Source organism: Pectinophora gossypiella, chromosome Z (assembly GCF_024362695.1).
Source record: "Pectinophora gossypiella chromosome Z, ilPecGoss1.1, whole genome shotgun sequence".
NCBI lineage: Eukaryota > Metazoa > Arthropoda > Insecta > Lepidoptera > Gelechiidae > Pectinophora > Pectinophora gossypiella.
In genome coordinates, this window is record NC_065433.1 from 16773241 (window position 1) to 16792313 (window position 19073).

General features: G+C 36.2%; 1 protein-coding gene across 1 annotated transcript in view; it reads left to right on the forward strand.

The window, feature by feature from the left end:
• The window catches only part of LOC126380032 (proton-coupled amino acid transporter-like protein CG1139), a 28729-nt gene that overhangs the window by 4699 nt on the left and 4957 nt on the right, over window positions 1-19073 (forward strand). Inside the window, exons 2-4 of the mRNA XM_050029135.1 lie at window positions 13803-13882; window positions 15793-15930; window positions 18079-18351. Of these exons, the coding sequence (XP_049885092.1) occupies window positions 13803-13882; window positions 15793-15930; window positions 18079-18351 (491 nt within the window). The remainder of the gene's footprint in view (window positions 1-13802; window positions 13883-15792; window positions 15931-18078; window positions 18352-19073) is intronic.

Genomic DNA, 19073 nt, shown 5'->3' on the forward strand with positions numbered 1-19073 from the left:
ATATTCTGGCAGAAACAAACTTAATTTTAGTTTAGTTTACCAGTTCCAAAACAAGCGCACCTCCTCCTTCCTCCTCCTTCTTGCACTTACTTGCAAGAATCAGCACCATTTCATTTCACTGATATGTTTTTATCAGACTTTACCTATTCTAGTAGTAGCCTACTTAGTATATATCAGTACAATGTCTAGTAAAAACTCAGCAGAAATAACTATCCGCTGGGCTAGCCATCTAGTTAGAGCTTACTGACTGATACAGGCTCACGCTAAATACCTAGTCACGCAAAATGACGTAGACCATAGATCGTATTGAAATACTCATTCTTTATTCCTATTGTCGGGAACAGTTTAGAAGTAATTTTAAACGTAGTAATCTGGCAACAATCTTTTACTAAGTATAAATAAGTAAACATTCTGAATTCACTGATCTTTATTTTTAGCCGAGCTAGATAAACGATCTAATGGCTACATCGCTTTGCAGCGAGAGCTGAATTTAATACCTACAACATTATTTGGTTTTACATTTGGCTATATTTGGCTTAGCTTACAATTCTATTAACATTTAACTGTAATGCTCAATACACACAGATGCGATTCCGGATCCGTTCCGGGCCGCGCATGTGTGATGTGGACGGATGCATACAAACTTGAACATTCCAAAAATTCTCGCCTCGGAAAAGCTTTCTATACAATACTCTTTGTGCATCGAGCTTAAGAGTACCTAAATGTAGTTTTATGTTGTGAGTTAATTGTGCGTTGCGTAGTAAATATTATCATAATATAATATTATAGGTAATAAACTTGTTATAAATATAAATAAATACGCCAAAAGACCGATAACTCGATGTATTTATTCCATGACTTTTCGGCTTAACACTTAAGTAATTGATTTCCTCTCTTCATTTTATTAGCCATGTACCTAGCTAATAGGAATTTCTTGTAACATACCTGAGCATAAAAGTGTATAAAAAATTATGTGTGTGTTGTGTACACACATATATTGTATACAATATCGCAACTGAGTATTTATGATTGTCCAGCGTAAAACAACGCAATTATTGTATTATATGTCTAGTGAACGACGATGATTGCTCTATTGTAACGCATCAGTTGCGATGCATGCAACTATGTCGGACACGCACTATACTAATTTTTAATTTATCATTGAATAGTGGCCATCAATAGGAAATACCTCGAGTTGCTTGTATGATGTTATCATAGCATGTGCCCAGTATTTCAAAATATTACGTTATCTTACTTTCAGGTCAAGATAGTGTAATAATTTTAAAACATACTAAGTATTTATAACGTTCTAAGAAATACAAGTCAGTTGGTAGTGGCAAAAGTTCTCAGTGGCGAGTTTGAAGGATAACCAGTCGGTTTCCGCATGCGGCGCACAGATTGTTAAATTATATAGAACATTCAATCAGGTACAGCGCCACAATAATAATCATCAATATTATATATATATATTACATGAGAAAATCAATAAAATAACAAAGTTCATTATAAACGTATAAAAACATTGATAATAATTGTTTTAAGGTTAATTGATTCCATTTGAATGCGGAGATTAAGAAAAAACGAACGCATAGGTAGGTATTGGTTTCGCTTTAAAGAATATGTAAATTCTATGGCCAGCAACGTCGCGTCAAGTTATTAAAATTTTAGCACTTGATTTTTTTGCCTAACATGTTACTCATACATGCATAGCCTGTAACATCAAAATAAGCGACGAATGCAAAAGAACAAGAGGTTGACGTAATATCGACTTTTATTTAAAGAAATTAGTAAGTATTATAACAAGGCATTTCCTTTCTATAAAAGCCAATGGAGACTTAAAAATATTTAGATTTTTACACAAGCTGCATGCAATATGACGTCAAGCGAAACGAGCGGGAAGCACCGTTTATGTTAGGTAGACGAAGTCCGAGGTGTTTCCTTGCAATGATATATCATTCCGGTCCTAATTGTGTGGCGGAGACGTGGACGCGGCCAGTGCTTGGCAGTTACACGGCCTTGTCATTTCCCCGCACGACTAGTACCTACGTCGAGATGGGTATCCGACAAACCACAATAATTGGGTTTTTCCTAAACTGGCGCTTTATATACAAAGCTTGTTCGCGACCTGAAGGAACAAATTCCCAATGAGACGTTAAACACAAGCGTGCGTTATCCTTATGTTGTATATCCAGCAAAGTTTTTAAATTATATTAGTGTTTCAATTTCGCAAATCAACATCAAGAACTAGAAACTAGTTACAAAAGCCATTAGCCATATTTATGGAATGATTTTCCTTTTCTGCCAGTGTCTTACCTGATAAATGTTACTTCATCCTTGCAAATATGACCTTAATTGGTTGAGCCATTTAAATCAATGATAATTAGACAATAAATAATGATCTTACAAAACTATTTTTTTTGTCATTTTATATAATGTTACTATAGTTCTCAACTACTTGTTCGGTTTTACAACACGACATTAGTTTCAGAATTAGGATTTTGGACCGTGTCCAATCTGATTTGAAGATTGGATTGCAGTACTACCGGTGAGAATATACGAATTTTCGACAACTTTAAGATCAGTTAAACAGCTTAGGTATGTACTGATACCGAACTTACCAAATCTATTACTGAACACTATACAGTTCCCCTTATCAACTTCAGAAGGCAGAGGTCTAAGGTACTCCACCAGTAAGACCTACACGCCGCGGATAAACGATACCAATCTTCAATTCTAAGCTGCGTTCGGGGACTTACCTACTACATTAAAAATTTGTGTAAACCAGACGCACAAGTAATTTTTGATCGTGGGCTAGTTTATATTTTTCCTTATACGCACATTTTTTTATTCACAGGGTTTTGTTGCAACAAAAATATATTTTAAATACCTTTTCCCTCATTGTGCGCTTATCGCTATCGGCCACTCGAGGCCAATTTTATCAAACATAATTTTCTCAGACAACGCCCTGAGCCGAGGTTCATTTCCACGCCACCTGGACGCCCTCAGATGTAACATCTTAAATTTTATACCGGGTGAGAGCCTTCAGCGCTCCCCCATCTGTCCAGCTAAATAATTAATGCCATCTGAGGCAAGTCTACAATAAGTCACGTGAAAATTAAAACCTCGAATACTCATTAAATTAAGGACCATGCGAGTTTAATGTACTTATGTTTAATATTCATTAGAATGTCATTGAATCTTTATCTTTGACAAAATTGACTCAATTTCTAAAGTGAAATAATTAACAGTTATTGGGCTAGACCGCATTTAACGATTTTGATATACCTACAGCGGTAAATTAAGGAACCTTGGACATTGGAGATTATGCGTGTCCGACACGCATTTGGTCATTTCTTTAGTGATGGGTATACCTACGTAATCAGTCAACGAGTAACTCAAGTGATTAATTCAAGGTTAAATTACGAGCGAAAGTATACCCTGGAAGGATTCGTTTACATTAAAGCTATTCATGAGGCTGCTACTACATTATGGGCACCTGTTTTATCAAGACGGGATTGTTGTAACAGACAGCCACATCTGACTGTATCATTAACATACTCTTTGGCATTAGAATATGAAAAAAGAAATATCTTCGCATTCCGGCCAAATACCAAATGTCACCCAAGGCAAATCTAAAATAAGTCACACTAAAAAAGAAACATCGCTTATTTTAAATGAAAAGACTTAACTTTGTAAGTAGATTACTTTTCAAATGAGATTTTTTTTAATAAACCCTAGGGTTTATTGAGTTTAGTTTTGGTAAACAGACTGGACGCCTAATTGTAATTACTCAGCCAGCAAGTACGGTTCAAGTCAGCCACGAGTACGCATAGAAAATGTGTGTGTCTGCGCAGGCAGACCGGTTGGCGCTCGCGACCGGTCCACGGGCTCAGTGGAAAATTTCCACGCTTTCCTCACTCCCGACGAGGGAACTCCGTCACAAACCTCGACCACCTAGCCTGCGTTACCTCACCATTACTCACTATTTCTGTATAAGCAAATTTCTCGAATCTTCTCTCGGCTTCTAAATGTCACCTGAACTGAAATTCAGACTATTTAATTTAGATATTATGTCTTACGTTGTTACTTCTATGAAACTACATACGCTTAGTTTGGTAGCTATCCATTAGAATAAAAGGTGAGAGCTAACAGTTTAACCTCAGGTTATGAAACAATGTTGAATATACATCAGACTATGGACGCTGAAAATTGGAAATAGTTACATTTTGGAAAGCATGCAAAAATATGTCAGTCAAGATGTAATGTGAGCGAATCGTTGGCAAGTTTAGAATGCCGGATTTAGCACCACTAAGAATTCGTCCAAACTTGAATGGGCAAATATTCGAGGGCGGAATGCCAACCGTCTGAACAGAGCCCGCTGGCCGGCCGCCGGCGCCTTCGCCGCGTAAACATCGCGCTCACCGGCCACCAACCCACAAAATTACGTACTTTCAATAGCTGAAGGTCATGGCCCTGCTGATGTCTTGTTTACTCTATTTCAGTGTATCCGATATCCTTCGTTATATCTTCAAAAAGGAGAATAATTATCCCAGGTGTAGCTACGCATATAAATTCTTCTTCTGAGAGAACATCAGAGAGCAACAATAGGTACTATTGTCTCATTAAAAGGTGTGTGGGGCAAGCATCCAACTGCACATTATTTTGACATTCAGATATTAATTCCAACCCGACCGCCACGCGTACCGAACACTAATAAGCAAGATTTATATTACTAGCGGTTTATTAATTTACTACAAGTTGTCTTAAAATATATCAGAAACACGTGTACGTACGTTCGAGACATTCATATTCAGGGACAAAATTCACCAAAATGTATTGCCGCATTGCTGAGTGATTCAGAAACAATCACAACATGTGACTCACGAACACCGTTACTCTACAGTTCGTCACTACTAGAACGACAATAAGTATTTATGATTTAACGAATATCCATTAGAATGTTTCAAACCGTTATGGATCAATAGTAACCCTGACACCAGGGTTGATGGGGTTGGTACTCCATCTCACAACCCACACGACAGAAGAAGATGGATCATAATTAATACGTAGAAACATATCAAACTATAAAAATATCCTTTATTAAAAATTAATAAAATAAATGCCGGTCGTATGTACCTATACTATTAAAAGTAAACATACTGCTAGGTTATAACAAGAATTCGAAAATCATACGTCATAATAATGACTGAACCATGATAAAAATATTTATACAGGTGTTTTATTTTATATTATAGTTTCTCGTTGGCTACAGACATTCTGGTTAAGTATTTTATATTACTAAGCGCCAAATAATTGTGGATACAATTGTATGAAACTATAAACCGTCAAAACTAACCGTAATCAAAATTGATATTACCTACACATCATTTGTGATAAATAGCCACCAATGTAAAAAAGTCTGTCCTATATGTCAATCATACTTTAGTAGTACTTGACAAGATAACATGTATTAAAACAAAACTCTAAAAACTTGCAAGTGCCAAAATCGGTACGCATGTGCAAAACCGGTCGAAGTAATTATTTTTCGTAAGGCTGGTCCAGAGCAGCCAAATCAGGTAGTCGCAATTAAGTCAAGCCGGGTACTCGTACGACTCCTATGTACATGTGCCACCGGTAATAACGATTGTGCTGAAATTGGCGCAAGCTTCTGGGTTATTCTACCGTCAAAACAGATAGTTTGATATATTAAGGTTATTTTAATATTTTGACAGAATGAAAATCGGAGTTTAATTTGTATTTTTTTCAGGATTCTCTTGAGAGCCCTCTAAATAGTTTGGAGCAATAAAACCGTCGATAATATGTCACTAAGTTACTTAGAACTGAGTAAATATTATTCATATCATAAACGACGCATAACTTCAATATATGTTAGTACTATCATATGGAAACAAGAAAATATTAAAATTTCTTAGATTTATTGAATAGCCCGGTGAGCGTTCATCACTCTCGGCGAATCCAGTTATATCTGGTTTGAGTGACCGGTGGCCTTAAGGCCTGTGCACAACTCGCCCGAATGTTAAACACTTGACATTTTGCTATGTATGCAAGTAGTCAACCTGACTCCAAGTTCTGAACTTCCAGCGAAAAGGCATTGTACTACTACATTTTGTTGCATAAATTTCGACTGCAACCTTTCTAGCTGGCATACTGCATATTAATTATAAGCACATCTTCTAGGTACTTACGTTATAATAATCATACACACCTGATTGGTTGGTTAATTTGTGTTCTAAATTCGTGCTAAAATCTTTTCTGACGAGTTAAAAGAATTGCTCAACAAAATATTTACGTTGTATGAAAGCTCTAATGCAAATGTCACGGTTTACATCAAAGAATTTTCCACCAGCCTCTACTGTAAACAACCCAATACTTAGAACTTAGCACTTTACGGCGTTTCAAGTGTATTTTATGTTTGCGTCATTAACTAAACTTGTCTTCAATAAAACCTGTTTAATATGACTTATTGTTTACTTTTAAAAATGTGGATAAACTGAATTTTTGTTTACTATAAACTGAATTTACAACCAAGCTAGTTTCAATGTGGCATATATATATACGTATGATACTAAAAGAAATATCGTGTGATACGGGAACCAGGAACAGAGATCGGTATTCTGCTAATTTTAGTACCTCGACTAGGCCAAGGAAGCAGTCAATGCCGCGTCTCGTTAACACGCCACGCGTTCCTTACCTCAGACAGAATTTTCCATAAATTTAAGTATTACTGACTTACCTAGTTTTTAATTAAAAAACAAAAATATTGTAAGTTCCGTAATGCTTGTCACAACCGGCATATTTGTAGTGACGTTTATGAGACGATGATGACCGATTGACTTATTGTTGGCGCTGGTGTGGATATGCGATATAAATTCATGTTTGACTTGTAGTTTAGTATACTTACACCGATCTCTCTTTATTTAAGACCTGCGCTCTTTTTTTTTCTTTTTTTTTAATCTTTATTTAAGAGCTTAGTCACAAACAGAAACTATGTCGCTCTATAAGGCAACAAAAATGAGTACTAAAAACAAATTACATTATTTATCTTAAGTTTACGCCTATATTGACCAGTTTATAAAGTGCTTTGGCCTTTTTCGATAATGGGTTTGCCAAAGCAATGTTACATCCTCCAACATATCTTAAATCATCAAAAGTATTGTACAAATTGAACCTCGCGGACTCATTTCGAGCACACTCCATCAAAATATGGTATACATCTTCTACCACACCACATTCCAAACAGTTTGGCGAATCAACTTTTCGCATTAAATGAGCAAACTTATTTAATGGAATGTGCCCAGAACGAATCCTCAATGCCAAAACTAAATCTTTCCTCTTTAAACAGTTATTAATCCACGGGTGACATGGGTGACGCTCTTGTCGATGGAGAAATCACCATTCCTGTCTTCTTCCGGCCAAATCCTTCACCTCCTGATACGACACGACCTGCACCTTCTCTTTTATTTGTTTCATAAATATTCCCCTAGGTCTACCCCTTCCTCTCTTTCTAACAATTTTGCCTTCTATGATGTTTTTTATAAACGAATCGTGTCGTATCAGGTAGCTAATCATATCTCCTTTCCGATTCTCTATAGTCTTTATTATGGTTCTTTTTTCTTCTACTCTTTCCAGCACTTTCTCATTTGACAACATTCCAGCTTATAGAATAGAATAGAAAAAGTTTATTATAAAAGGACGCCACACACAAAAAAAAGACAACAACATCATATCAAATTTCCACTAAAACAATTAAGTACAAAAAAGCAAGACGGATGTTTGTCGAAATGACCATAAGGTGGTGGTGGACGTCCTGAGATAAATTTTATGCTCAAATTATACTCTCCATTCATCGCCAACACCACATCACAAACGGTTCTTATTTTATACTCCTATAGAAATTATAAAATACTTATGATATTATATGTTTCTGAAAGACGTACAGATGAATGCGTCCGAAGCTAATGGATAAAGATGCGAACGCATGGAAACATACAGAGGCCAACAGTCAACTCATCTGCTAAAATGAATGCTCTTGTTCAAATGATACCTTTATTTCAGATCATAAATCAATATTAACGATTCCATAAATGTTACTATCAATAGTAACTTGTAATCGGCCCCGTTTATTATGTCGTCGATGGTACAGTCAACAGCGCGTCAGATACATATCTAACCAGAATGTGAATCCAGTTACATTTTGTAATTAGAGAATTTGTTAATGTTAGTCATCGTATAATAGATAGGTATAATAAAAAGCGAAGGTAATCGTGCATGTTAACTAATTGGCTGCACAACCTACCTTCACTTGTTATGACAAAAAAATGTTCCCACAAGGTCGAAGTCGCAATGGTGCCCGTGCAAAAATAAAATCAAATTGTAAGGTAATCAAACAAATGAACCACGCTGGTTACACATACTCACCGGGCCTGGCGATAGGAAGGGACTACTGATACAACTGTACCGAGCTTTCGCACTTACAATTCCCGTATTATGCTTTTAGCAAGAACTAAGCAAAATGCCTCAGAGCTGACACGAGCAGTCAGAGCAGGTTAAACCCCAAAAAACACGTATTTCCAAAATATATCGTAAAATATCAATTTAGATTTCATAATCAAACTGAATGTTTTACTGATGTACCCTACTTAGCATTCAAGCATATGTTTTTAAGATTTTTAATCAATGACACTCTTACTGCGTGGTGATGAGTGATGACTCTTATCGATAAGGTGTTTACAATTTAAATTGATAAATATTCCATCGCCAAGTCTTCTGACCACTGCCACAAAAACCATATTTGATTCGCAAAACAAAAACATGTCAGAAAAGCAGTTTATTACTCATCATTATCATACCAAAGTATACCAGAACAAAATAACATGAGCTCACGACAATATTCCCAATTGGGCTAATCACAGGTACATCCATCGCAAGATGAACCGAGTACCCACGCGTTCCCGAGCTTTCTGTTAAACCGACGTGATAGGTGGTGCCACGAATCTATACTTATAATAAATCTGTAGAGAGGTCAATTCTGTACATTAAATATTTTTTCAAAATAACTATCAGGGGGTGATAAGTGGTCGATACTGATGCCAAAAATGCAATCAGTAAAATTTTTGTCTGTCTGTCTGTCTGTCTGTCTGTCTGTCTGTCTGTCTGTCTGTATGTTCCTTATAGAAACAAAAACTACTAGACGGATTTTAATGAAACTTGGTACAATTATTCTTCACACTCCTGGACAGGTTATAGTATACTTTTCATCACGCTACAATCAATAGGAGCAGAGTAGTGAAGGGAAATTCTTTTGTATGAAAAATCTAAACCACTCAAGTTAGACGTTTGAAATTTGGCATGCAGGTACCTTAGATACCGTAGAGGTGCACTAAGAAAGGAATTCCCGAAAATCCTACGGGAACGGGAATTAGCGGGAAAATCCTTTTGTATTAAAAATCTAAACCACTCAAGTTAGACGTTTGAAATTTGGCATGCAGGTACCTTAGATACCGTAGAGGTGTATTAAGAAAGGAATTTCCGAAATTCCTACGGGAACGGGAATTAGCGGGAAAATCCTTTTGTATGAAAAATCTAAACCACTCAAGTTAGACGTTTGAAATTTGGCATGCAGATACCTTAAGTACCGTAGAGGTGCACTAAGAAAGGAATTCCCGAAATTCCTACGAGAACGGGAATTAGCAAGAAAATCCTTTTGTATGAAAAATCTAAAACCACTCAAGTTAGACGTTTGAAATTTGTCATGCAGGTACCTTAGGTACCGTAGAGGTGCATTAAGAAAGGAATTCCCGAAATTCCCACGAGAACGGGAATTAGCGGGAAAATCCTTTTGTATGAAAAATCTAAACCATTCAAGTTAGATGTTTGAAATTTGTCATGCAGGTACCTTAGATACCGTAGAGTAAGAAAGGAATTCCCGAAATTCCCACGGGAACGGGAATTAGCGGGAAAATCCTTTTGTATGAAAAATCTAAACCACTCAAGTTAGACAATTGAAATTTGGCATGCAGGTACCTTAGATACCGTAGAGGTGCACTAAGAAAGGAATTCCCGAAAATCCTTTTGTATGAAAAATCTAAACCACTCAAGTTAGACGCTTGAAATTTGGCATGCAGGTACCTTAGTTAACTTAAAGCTTAGTTGCAACAGGATATTGCAAAACTCCCACGGAAACGGGAGTTAGTGGGAAAAAAACATTTGTATGAAAAAATCGAAACCGCGTAAGATAGATATTTTCAATTCAATTCAATTAAATTATTTATTGCATTCCATGTAGTACAATGGGGTGTTACATAGGCATAGGAACTAAAACATGGACCCTGTAGGGCGCAGCAACGTTGAAGGGAAGAGAGGAAGTGTGTATTAAAATTAAAACTCAATGAACAATCAATTAAAAAAAAACAATTCAATCAATTGATTCAATCTAGCATGCATGCATACCTTAGTAAATATAAAGTTTATTTTTGGCTGTATTTTGAAAAATGGGAGTTATTGGGAAAAAAAAATGTACTTATGAAAAAATCTAAACTGCATAAGTATGCACTCCCACACACACAAAGATCTCTCTCTTATATAACACGCCACGCGGACGAAGTCGCGGGCAAAAGCTAGTAAATAATAAATTCGTAGGTGCCGACTGAATTACGGAAACTTGCACTTAGTTAAACTCCGGCACCGGCGGCAGTCCCCGTACCGGACTTGCTCCAATACTACCGATACCATGAGTATTTTTTTATTGACTTTAAGGCTTATAAAAACCGGTCTGTTTAAGGATAACGATCTCAAACATTTTGCGATGCCTCACGCTCATTTACATCTACACACGCTCCCTTAGACGTGACATAACTTCGACCGCGATAAATTAAAGAAAAGCGATTTTACGACCCCTCCCTCGTACGTGTTAGGAATAGCCGTTCCATATTGAAAAAAAAATCTATATATACTCTTTGGGCAAACCCCTATCCAACAAATAAGCAGGTATATCCCATATTTCAAAACTAGCAATAAATTAAACAAAATAAGAAAATTCTAACAAAAACCTAACGTACCTTTTTTCAACATATTAACCCGTGTTTTCTTAGTGATGCACATTTTAAATTTTAAATCAGAATCAAAATAAATTGGACATTAAGGTTTCGTAATTTTCCATTGCTAATCATTGTTTGTTAATTATGAGGAAAACCTCAGTCTCCGTTGCATCAAATTCTTTCAGATAAATAAAGACAGATTTTTGTAATTAATTTGCATGTCATGTTAACGTTACTAAGATGAATTATAACAAAAAGGTGGTAAGTACCGTAATATTCTTCTAAGAAAATCGTAAACAATAATTCATGCAACTAGATCCATATCCCTTCAACATATACACTGATTGTATGATCTACAAAAATATATTATTACTTATTGACGACTATATCTAACATAGCTATCCACAATGAAAGGAGTTGAACCAATTGATAAAATTATGCACCTTTTGTGCTCCACCGACACAAGGCGTTCGTCAAGGCGAAGTGAAGTGTATATGATAGGGTCTAATTGAGTCATCTGCATACTACAGTCGCAAATCAGGCAGGAAGACAGTTGTTACGGGTACAGACGGCTGGAAAATTAAGGCCGAGAGAATAAGGTCCCGGCTAACTTTAGACCTAGATTGTCTTCAGATCTATTGTCATGAGACCGCATATTACCCACATATCCCAGTCAAGCCACGCAACCCGTCCTGTTCTATTCTAATATCTCGCCTTCTGAGCTAACAGAAACAAGATTACACGATAAACATCTTTGAGTATCCTCCATCGATATTTGGCCAACCAAGTAGTCCGAATATACCTTCAATAGCTAAATCAAGTCAAAAAATTCAAGAAAAATTGCACGAGTATTTGTATAAAATTCCTTAATTGTCTGTAGTACATATTTTAGTTTTCTGGAAAAATAAAATCCTGCGACTACGAGTACGATACTACAGTTACCTATATAATTCTCACACTTAGCCAGAACATTATTAATGTTGATATTTATTTACTCATTTCTAAGTATATAAAACCCATATCCCCATTTAAACGCGGTAAGAACCCGTTATTATGTGTTTTAATTAAGTATATAAAACATTTGAGAAGTTTGAGAAGTAATACCAATTGAATATTTGAAAACCTATGCATAATTATGTTTTGAACTACGAACTATAATTAAATAAAATGAATCCATTCCATGTAGCAAAAACATGAGGAAGGAAATATTTGCCTAAAAGCTCGTGAATCTGCTATGGTCGCTGTGAGGCTTCCGTAACTTTCCTCAGATGGGAGAAATGATAAACATATTAAGACTCTTGATCTGATGGGCGTAACAGATATGCACTGTCTATTTACATTTACGTATTGTTACTAGTAAGTACGCATAAAGTATATGGCACGGTAATGTCGTGAGGTAGGTAATATAGACTCGCGTGACGTCTAAGAAGAGTATTGGCGCCAATACCAGCGGTAATCTTGGCAATCATTAGCACACACTGAAAATACACTCTACCAAAAAAATTAACGTCTTTGAATCAGCCAATAGAAGTACGTACGCAAATAAACATTGGAACAAAATGCAAATTACCACGGCACGCAAAATTTACTTAAGAAATCAAATCTGTACTGAAAATACCTAAACATAAGCGAATGATTGTTACTAGAACTTGCAAAGCATGACTCAAAATTAACATTGCATTGTGGGTTTATGCCCATATTCTATGAATTGAACAAAAGCTATTTTTTGTCAAAGTAAGCGGCTTGATTTTTAATTGAATATGGTTCTAGGCCAGGGGCATGGTTTAAATCGCGTTGTGTGTCAGTAGACTTTACGTTACAATAAAATAACATGGACTCGAGGCAATGTCATCGACATTTGTTGGAGGCGTGACCGGAGTAGCGGATTTGTATTCTTCTATTGTCGATTATGATAATCATCAAATAGGCGTGAAATATCACTCCTTTATTATAGAAATGTGTGTCATAACTATTTTGCACATCTTTTTTGTAAAACAGGCTATTTATTTGTATTATATTCGTATATCAAGGTGTATCATATTTTTACACAACAGAATTATGTTGTATAGTGTACAAAATACCATGGTCTATATTGTGATTAAAATTGAGGCAGGTTTGAAACACTTTTTGATCACGAGAGATGAAGCTGATACATACGTGTTCCTTAGAATTTGATTCTTTCTGATTATTATCAGAAGCAATTATTAATGATTTTGTATAAATATGCTGATATCCGGTAAATTATTTAATGTTAATTTGTGGTGGAAATTTCCTTAATATGTGTGAATAACGCTAACATACGTATATACCTACGTACATAACAACATCATTCTTTTAAAATACGTCACGATGAGTGTGTATATGGGATTATTCAAGAATCATTTTTACCGACATCATTTTACTATTAGTACATAGGTATTGGCGTTATTTCATAATATTGGAAATAAATTGAATCTTTTACTATAATGAAACCGAGGAACAAACATTCTTCAAACTTTAAAAAAGAAATGTCAGCTCGAAATAATTACGGCGAGATGTGTGACCTTGAACACTTCGAGACCCGTGACCTGACCATACTCAAAAGACGGTCACGATCTTACACCAGTAGCATACAGTGGCAAGCGTCCAATAGCAATTTTACTGATGACTACAATCAAATCACTACTCTTAATAGGGTAAAGGTCAACCGAATTTTTATATGCTAAAGAAATCAATGTTAACGTGTATTATTTTTTTTTTACATAGGAGGCAGAAGAATGGGCGCGACGTCAAAGCGGGCCGATGGTAAACCCCTCCTTCGAACCAGACGACTTCTTGCCACACAGGTAATTAATGACACACTACTCGCAAAAAATACAATTATTGTCTCTTCTATTCGTAACAAGCACGGTCGAGATCAGAGATTAACCAACGGTCATTCCACATTCAGAAATGACGTTAGATAGTTTAATTACACTGCACAACAGCATTTCTGATGATTGGGTTCCGATACATGATATAAAGTCAATTTTTAAAGACAATTTAAAATCTGTGACTAAAATTTCTCTATCAGCTCTAGTTAAAAAAATATGGCATATGGGTCCTTTAACAATAAAACACAATATTTTAAAGATGATCCTACTTTATTTCGTTATTAATTTGAAAAAACTTTAATTTTTTGGACTTCCTTGCTGAAGATGAAGCCAGAGAGGCGTTCTGGATGCTCCAACAATAGTCAGCCATCATGTGCGCGTTTCAGTAGCCTTGATAGCGTTCCTCCATCGTACGAAGGTCCTGGTGGAATCGTTCGCCCTGTTCTTCACTTAGATCCCCAAGATTGGCAGGAAAATAGTCCAGGTGGTTGTGAAGAAAGTGTAACTTGATGCTCATGTTACATCCAAGCCTTTGAAAGTTAGTCATTAATTGTTCAATATGTTGAGAGTAATCTGAACTTTTCTTGTTTCCTAAAAAATTTTGGACAACCCAAACAAACTCATTTCATGCGTTTTTCTCATTTTCTGTCATAATATCCGTAAAATTTGAGTCATTTATTAATGATCTTATCTGAGACCGATCAAAATTGCCTGGTTTTATCTTCTCTGCACTCGATTTCGCCTCAAAATCCATTGGCTCCTGTGGTGAAGCATCAGCTTGAGGTTCAGGTGGCATCTTAGGGCTCAAGATACGTCTACACGCCGTCCGAATACATGGATATTCCCATTTTTTATGATTTTTTCGGTTAATGCCAGTTATGTTCACCAAACAAAAATAGCAGTCGTCCAAGTGGTTTACGGGTTTGTCCCAGATTATAGCACTTTCGTACCTAAATCTGTTTCTTTTCTTATTTGTCCACAAACGTATAAACTCAACGCACGTTTTACATACCTTTTGCGGAATCCAAGGCTTTTTTTTTAATTCATAGGGTGTCCAAAGTAATTTTTCTAAGCCTCATTAACGAACGCTGTCACATTTAAACGGTATTCTTTAAACATAATACTCTCCGCAAATAAAGCAAAAATGATTTGGATCATTTAATCACACTCGACTTGATGATGCCATTTCAAATTGTATTAAAATATTAATATTTTTTTTATTGTGTGCAAATTAAGACTGAAACTTAGTGAATTTTGAGTGAATGCTATAAATCGTAAACAAGAGCTGTTACAAAAAAAATGAGGGTATATTTAGAATCAGCGACATCAAATTAACAAACATCATGCATCAAAAGTCAATCATCAGGCAAAAATTGCAATTTTGTTGTCCAGTGTTATCCATTGTAACCATATTTATTGTTACAACGGTATTCGAATGACAATGTAATGTTGGTGATCGTACCTTCGTAAGCTATAGTAGACTTTACGGCAAATGTACACAGTATGTATAAATCGATAGACTGTGCAGACCTAACAACTGCTGTTTCCTAGCAATACGTGCGACCTGCCGCCAGCACGGACCCATGAGTTGGTACGTTTTCTGTAACTTAAAACTATAAAATAAAACCACTGTCACTGAAAGTAAAATTGTTTTGGTTTTAATTACGTGCTTATTGCGTTTAATCAAATAAAATAAGTCTCTTTGTGTCCGACTATAAGGGTGGTTTACTGTGACGGCTTATTTAATCGGTGTGTTACGGATGACCCTGAACTTTCCAAACAGTTAATTGTTTTAAAACGATCGCTAACTGAATATACGTATATACGTAATAACAATTGTGCTAGGTCAGTTTTAAATCTATTTTTAATTCTTTATTTTCTAGCTTATCACCGGTAAAAGATGAGAAAAAGAAAGCGGGGGCGGACAAGGGCATATTCCTTGTGAATATGAAGGAGAAGAACATGCAGGAAGTGGAAGAATATGAACCTTATGACAACAGAGTGGTTGAACACCCCACCACGTGAGTTTATATACATACCTACTATTATAGTTCATAATTTCTCAGCTAATGCTACTACATTCACACCAATTCATTCTGTTTCTCTAACATACTCGTGCGAAGTGTAGGTACTAACTTGAATCATAGAAAATGTCGTTCCAAGCACAAAGGCAAATTCATTAGCAAAAAGGGGAACATGAAATGGACGGCGTCGTCCCAGACCTTAACGAGAACAGCAATGGGTTAGTCGGTGTTACTGGTGTACATAATTTGTTTAAATACTAAAAGTAACTACCAGTTGTTTATTGGGAGCTATGGCCGTAAAAATTATGTGTAATGATTTAAGTATAACTAGATTTAGTATTTTGTTCTTTCATTTAGTATATGTGTGTGTTAATAGGTAGTATTAGCACAGCAGCGACATAAAACTACGAAAGGCTGAATAACACTGCCGCGCTCTATATCATCCATCAACTCCTGAATATTCCTTATTTTTTTAAATTGACAACTAGGTAATTCTAATTTATTTTTTTTATAGTTAAGAACTAAATATAACGTAGGTATAGGAAAAATAAAAACATTTTGGCGCCCCGGCACGGATTCCGCGCCGCGCGCTGATCGAGCTATATGGAAGACTTCGACCAATAGACGTACGACGTTTATCTACATAGAAAGCATTCATTGCGTCTATTGAACGAAGCCCTCGATATAATAATAAGAAATCGGATGTCAGCGATTCAGCTTTGTCAAATGTTACACCTTCAATAAATTGCATTTTCTTCTCTATTTTTAAATGTTCTAGTTTAAATTTAATTACTTTAGAATAGGTTAGTTATGGTAGTTAGTTGTCCCACTTACAAATGGGAGTACATGAAGAATTTATTCCACTTTGCTTTACAGGACTTGATGCGAATAGTGGAACAGCTGTGTTGCGATATAAACTTTAACTTTATTTAATTTACAAATTATTGTAAACTAACAGAACTTAATTCAATAATTTCCAAGCCTAGAAAATGTTAAGGTTCCTGTGATAATAATGACATTTTTAAAGTTCTCTTCTGTCGTGTGCGCTGTGAGGTGAATTACCACCCACATTAAGGTGTCAGGGTTACTGATGAACCGCGAAAGGCCCCTGACATGGCTTCCGTAACGACTACCTACTTACTTAAATAAAGAGTAATCTTCCCTTTGCATTATTAATCTGGCTGTATTCCTAGCGCTGATCGATACAATGAAGTCGCTCGTCGAATTTATTGTAAAACGAATGACGGACGAGTAGGAGGTAGTTAGGTAACTGTGAGTCACTGCATTTTTAACCTTCTAACATATGCAGATCACTTCCTCACTATACTTCCGGACGTAGTAAGCGGAAAACACAACAACACCTCATCATTATCCTCTTGCACCTACTGAATTTGCTGACGGCGTTCTATAGATAGACTGATTGAACAATTTTAACACTTTTCTGATATTTCCAACACGACACACATACTCACGTTCAACGGGGTGAGCCCTAACAGGGTGGGTAGAGCCACAACTAATCAAAAAATACTCTTATATGTTTAGATCTAATATATATAATCATAATTAAAACACATAATAACAGGTTCTTACCGCGTTTAAAGCAGGGAGGGGGTCATCCCGTGATCATGGCACTTGCAACAGTGTCGAAATATCGAGAGTCTCATATCCCTGCTTCAAACGCGGTAAGAACCCGTTATTATGTGTTTTAATTATGATAATTAACCGCGTAAACTTAAAACTAATATAATCACTTATCGCATCAGATTTTTAGCACTAAGTATATATATTTTAAAGTAACAAACCAGAACGATTTATTGGGGATTGACAAACACGTAGATCACAGTTTATCCACTCCCAAAGTGGATTCCAGATTACCCATTACGAGATATTATAGATCATAGTTAGGTATACTACAAATTAGCGCTCCGCGTGATAAAATCATTATGTAATATACATCCAACAACTATCATTGTATAAAAAATAAAATAAATAGAGCGGTATTAGAGTATAAGCCAATTAGTCTCCAATCAACAATAATTGCCTTCTATAGTTGATTATAGTGATATTCGTCTTGCTAGTCATACATACCTACATGTCGGGTAATAAGTGGATGTTGGAGTCATTTAGTTTTTTTTTTTATTGCAGGAACACAGAGACTCTACTCCACCTTCTAAAAGGTAGTTTAGGAACGGGCATATTGGCCATGCCTAAAGCATTCGCCAACGCTGGATACGTCGTGGGCACTATCGGGACTATAGTCATCGGCGTGCTCTGTACGTACTGTATCCACGTGCTCATCGACTCCTGCTACGTGCTGTGCAAGCGGCGGAAAGTACCCTCGCTCACCTACACGGGAGTCGCTGAAGCGGCACTCTCTGAAGGCCCTGATTGGTGCAAAGCGTGCGCGCCGTATGCTGCGTAAGTACTTACCTCTTGACGTAAAGTCTAATTATATTATGCAAATAGCAAAATACTTCAATTGGACATATAATGGTGCTAATTCCTGTAAATACCATCTAATTTTATTTTAAGTTATATCTGTCATTTTCTTATCCGCCGAAAAGGAAAGGGACGGGTAATCGACAAGCATAAAAATTTTACATCCGTCAATAACCCCACACAGTTAAGTAGACAGCACGTCAAACGGATTGCATACCAGCGACGTGCCTTTTGATTCGCCCGGGTTATTCATTCATTCACTCATTCTTCCTAAAATTAAGAGCTGTGAATCATCCGTCCCTTTCCTTTTCGACGGATATACATATCTAGATATACATATAAACATATCTAGAAAACCGTTTACAAGTTGTGAAAATTGAACAAAACCAAAGCTCTTTGAAACCCGTAACATGTGGCGTCCCCCAAGGATCTGTTTTAGGGCCCCTTCTATTCTTAATATATATCAATGATATACACGAAATCGGATTGAGGGGACAGCTTACGCTATATGCGGACGACACGTGCTTGTTCTACTTCGGCAGCGACGTTCATGCTATAGTGGAATCTGCTCAAAATGATTTAAATAAACTTAATGCTTATTTCCAAAATAATTTGCTAACAATCAACACGGCTAAATCAACGTACATTATATTCTCCGCAATCAATAAAAAAATTGCTAGTTTCAAACCCTTAACAATAAA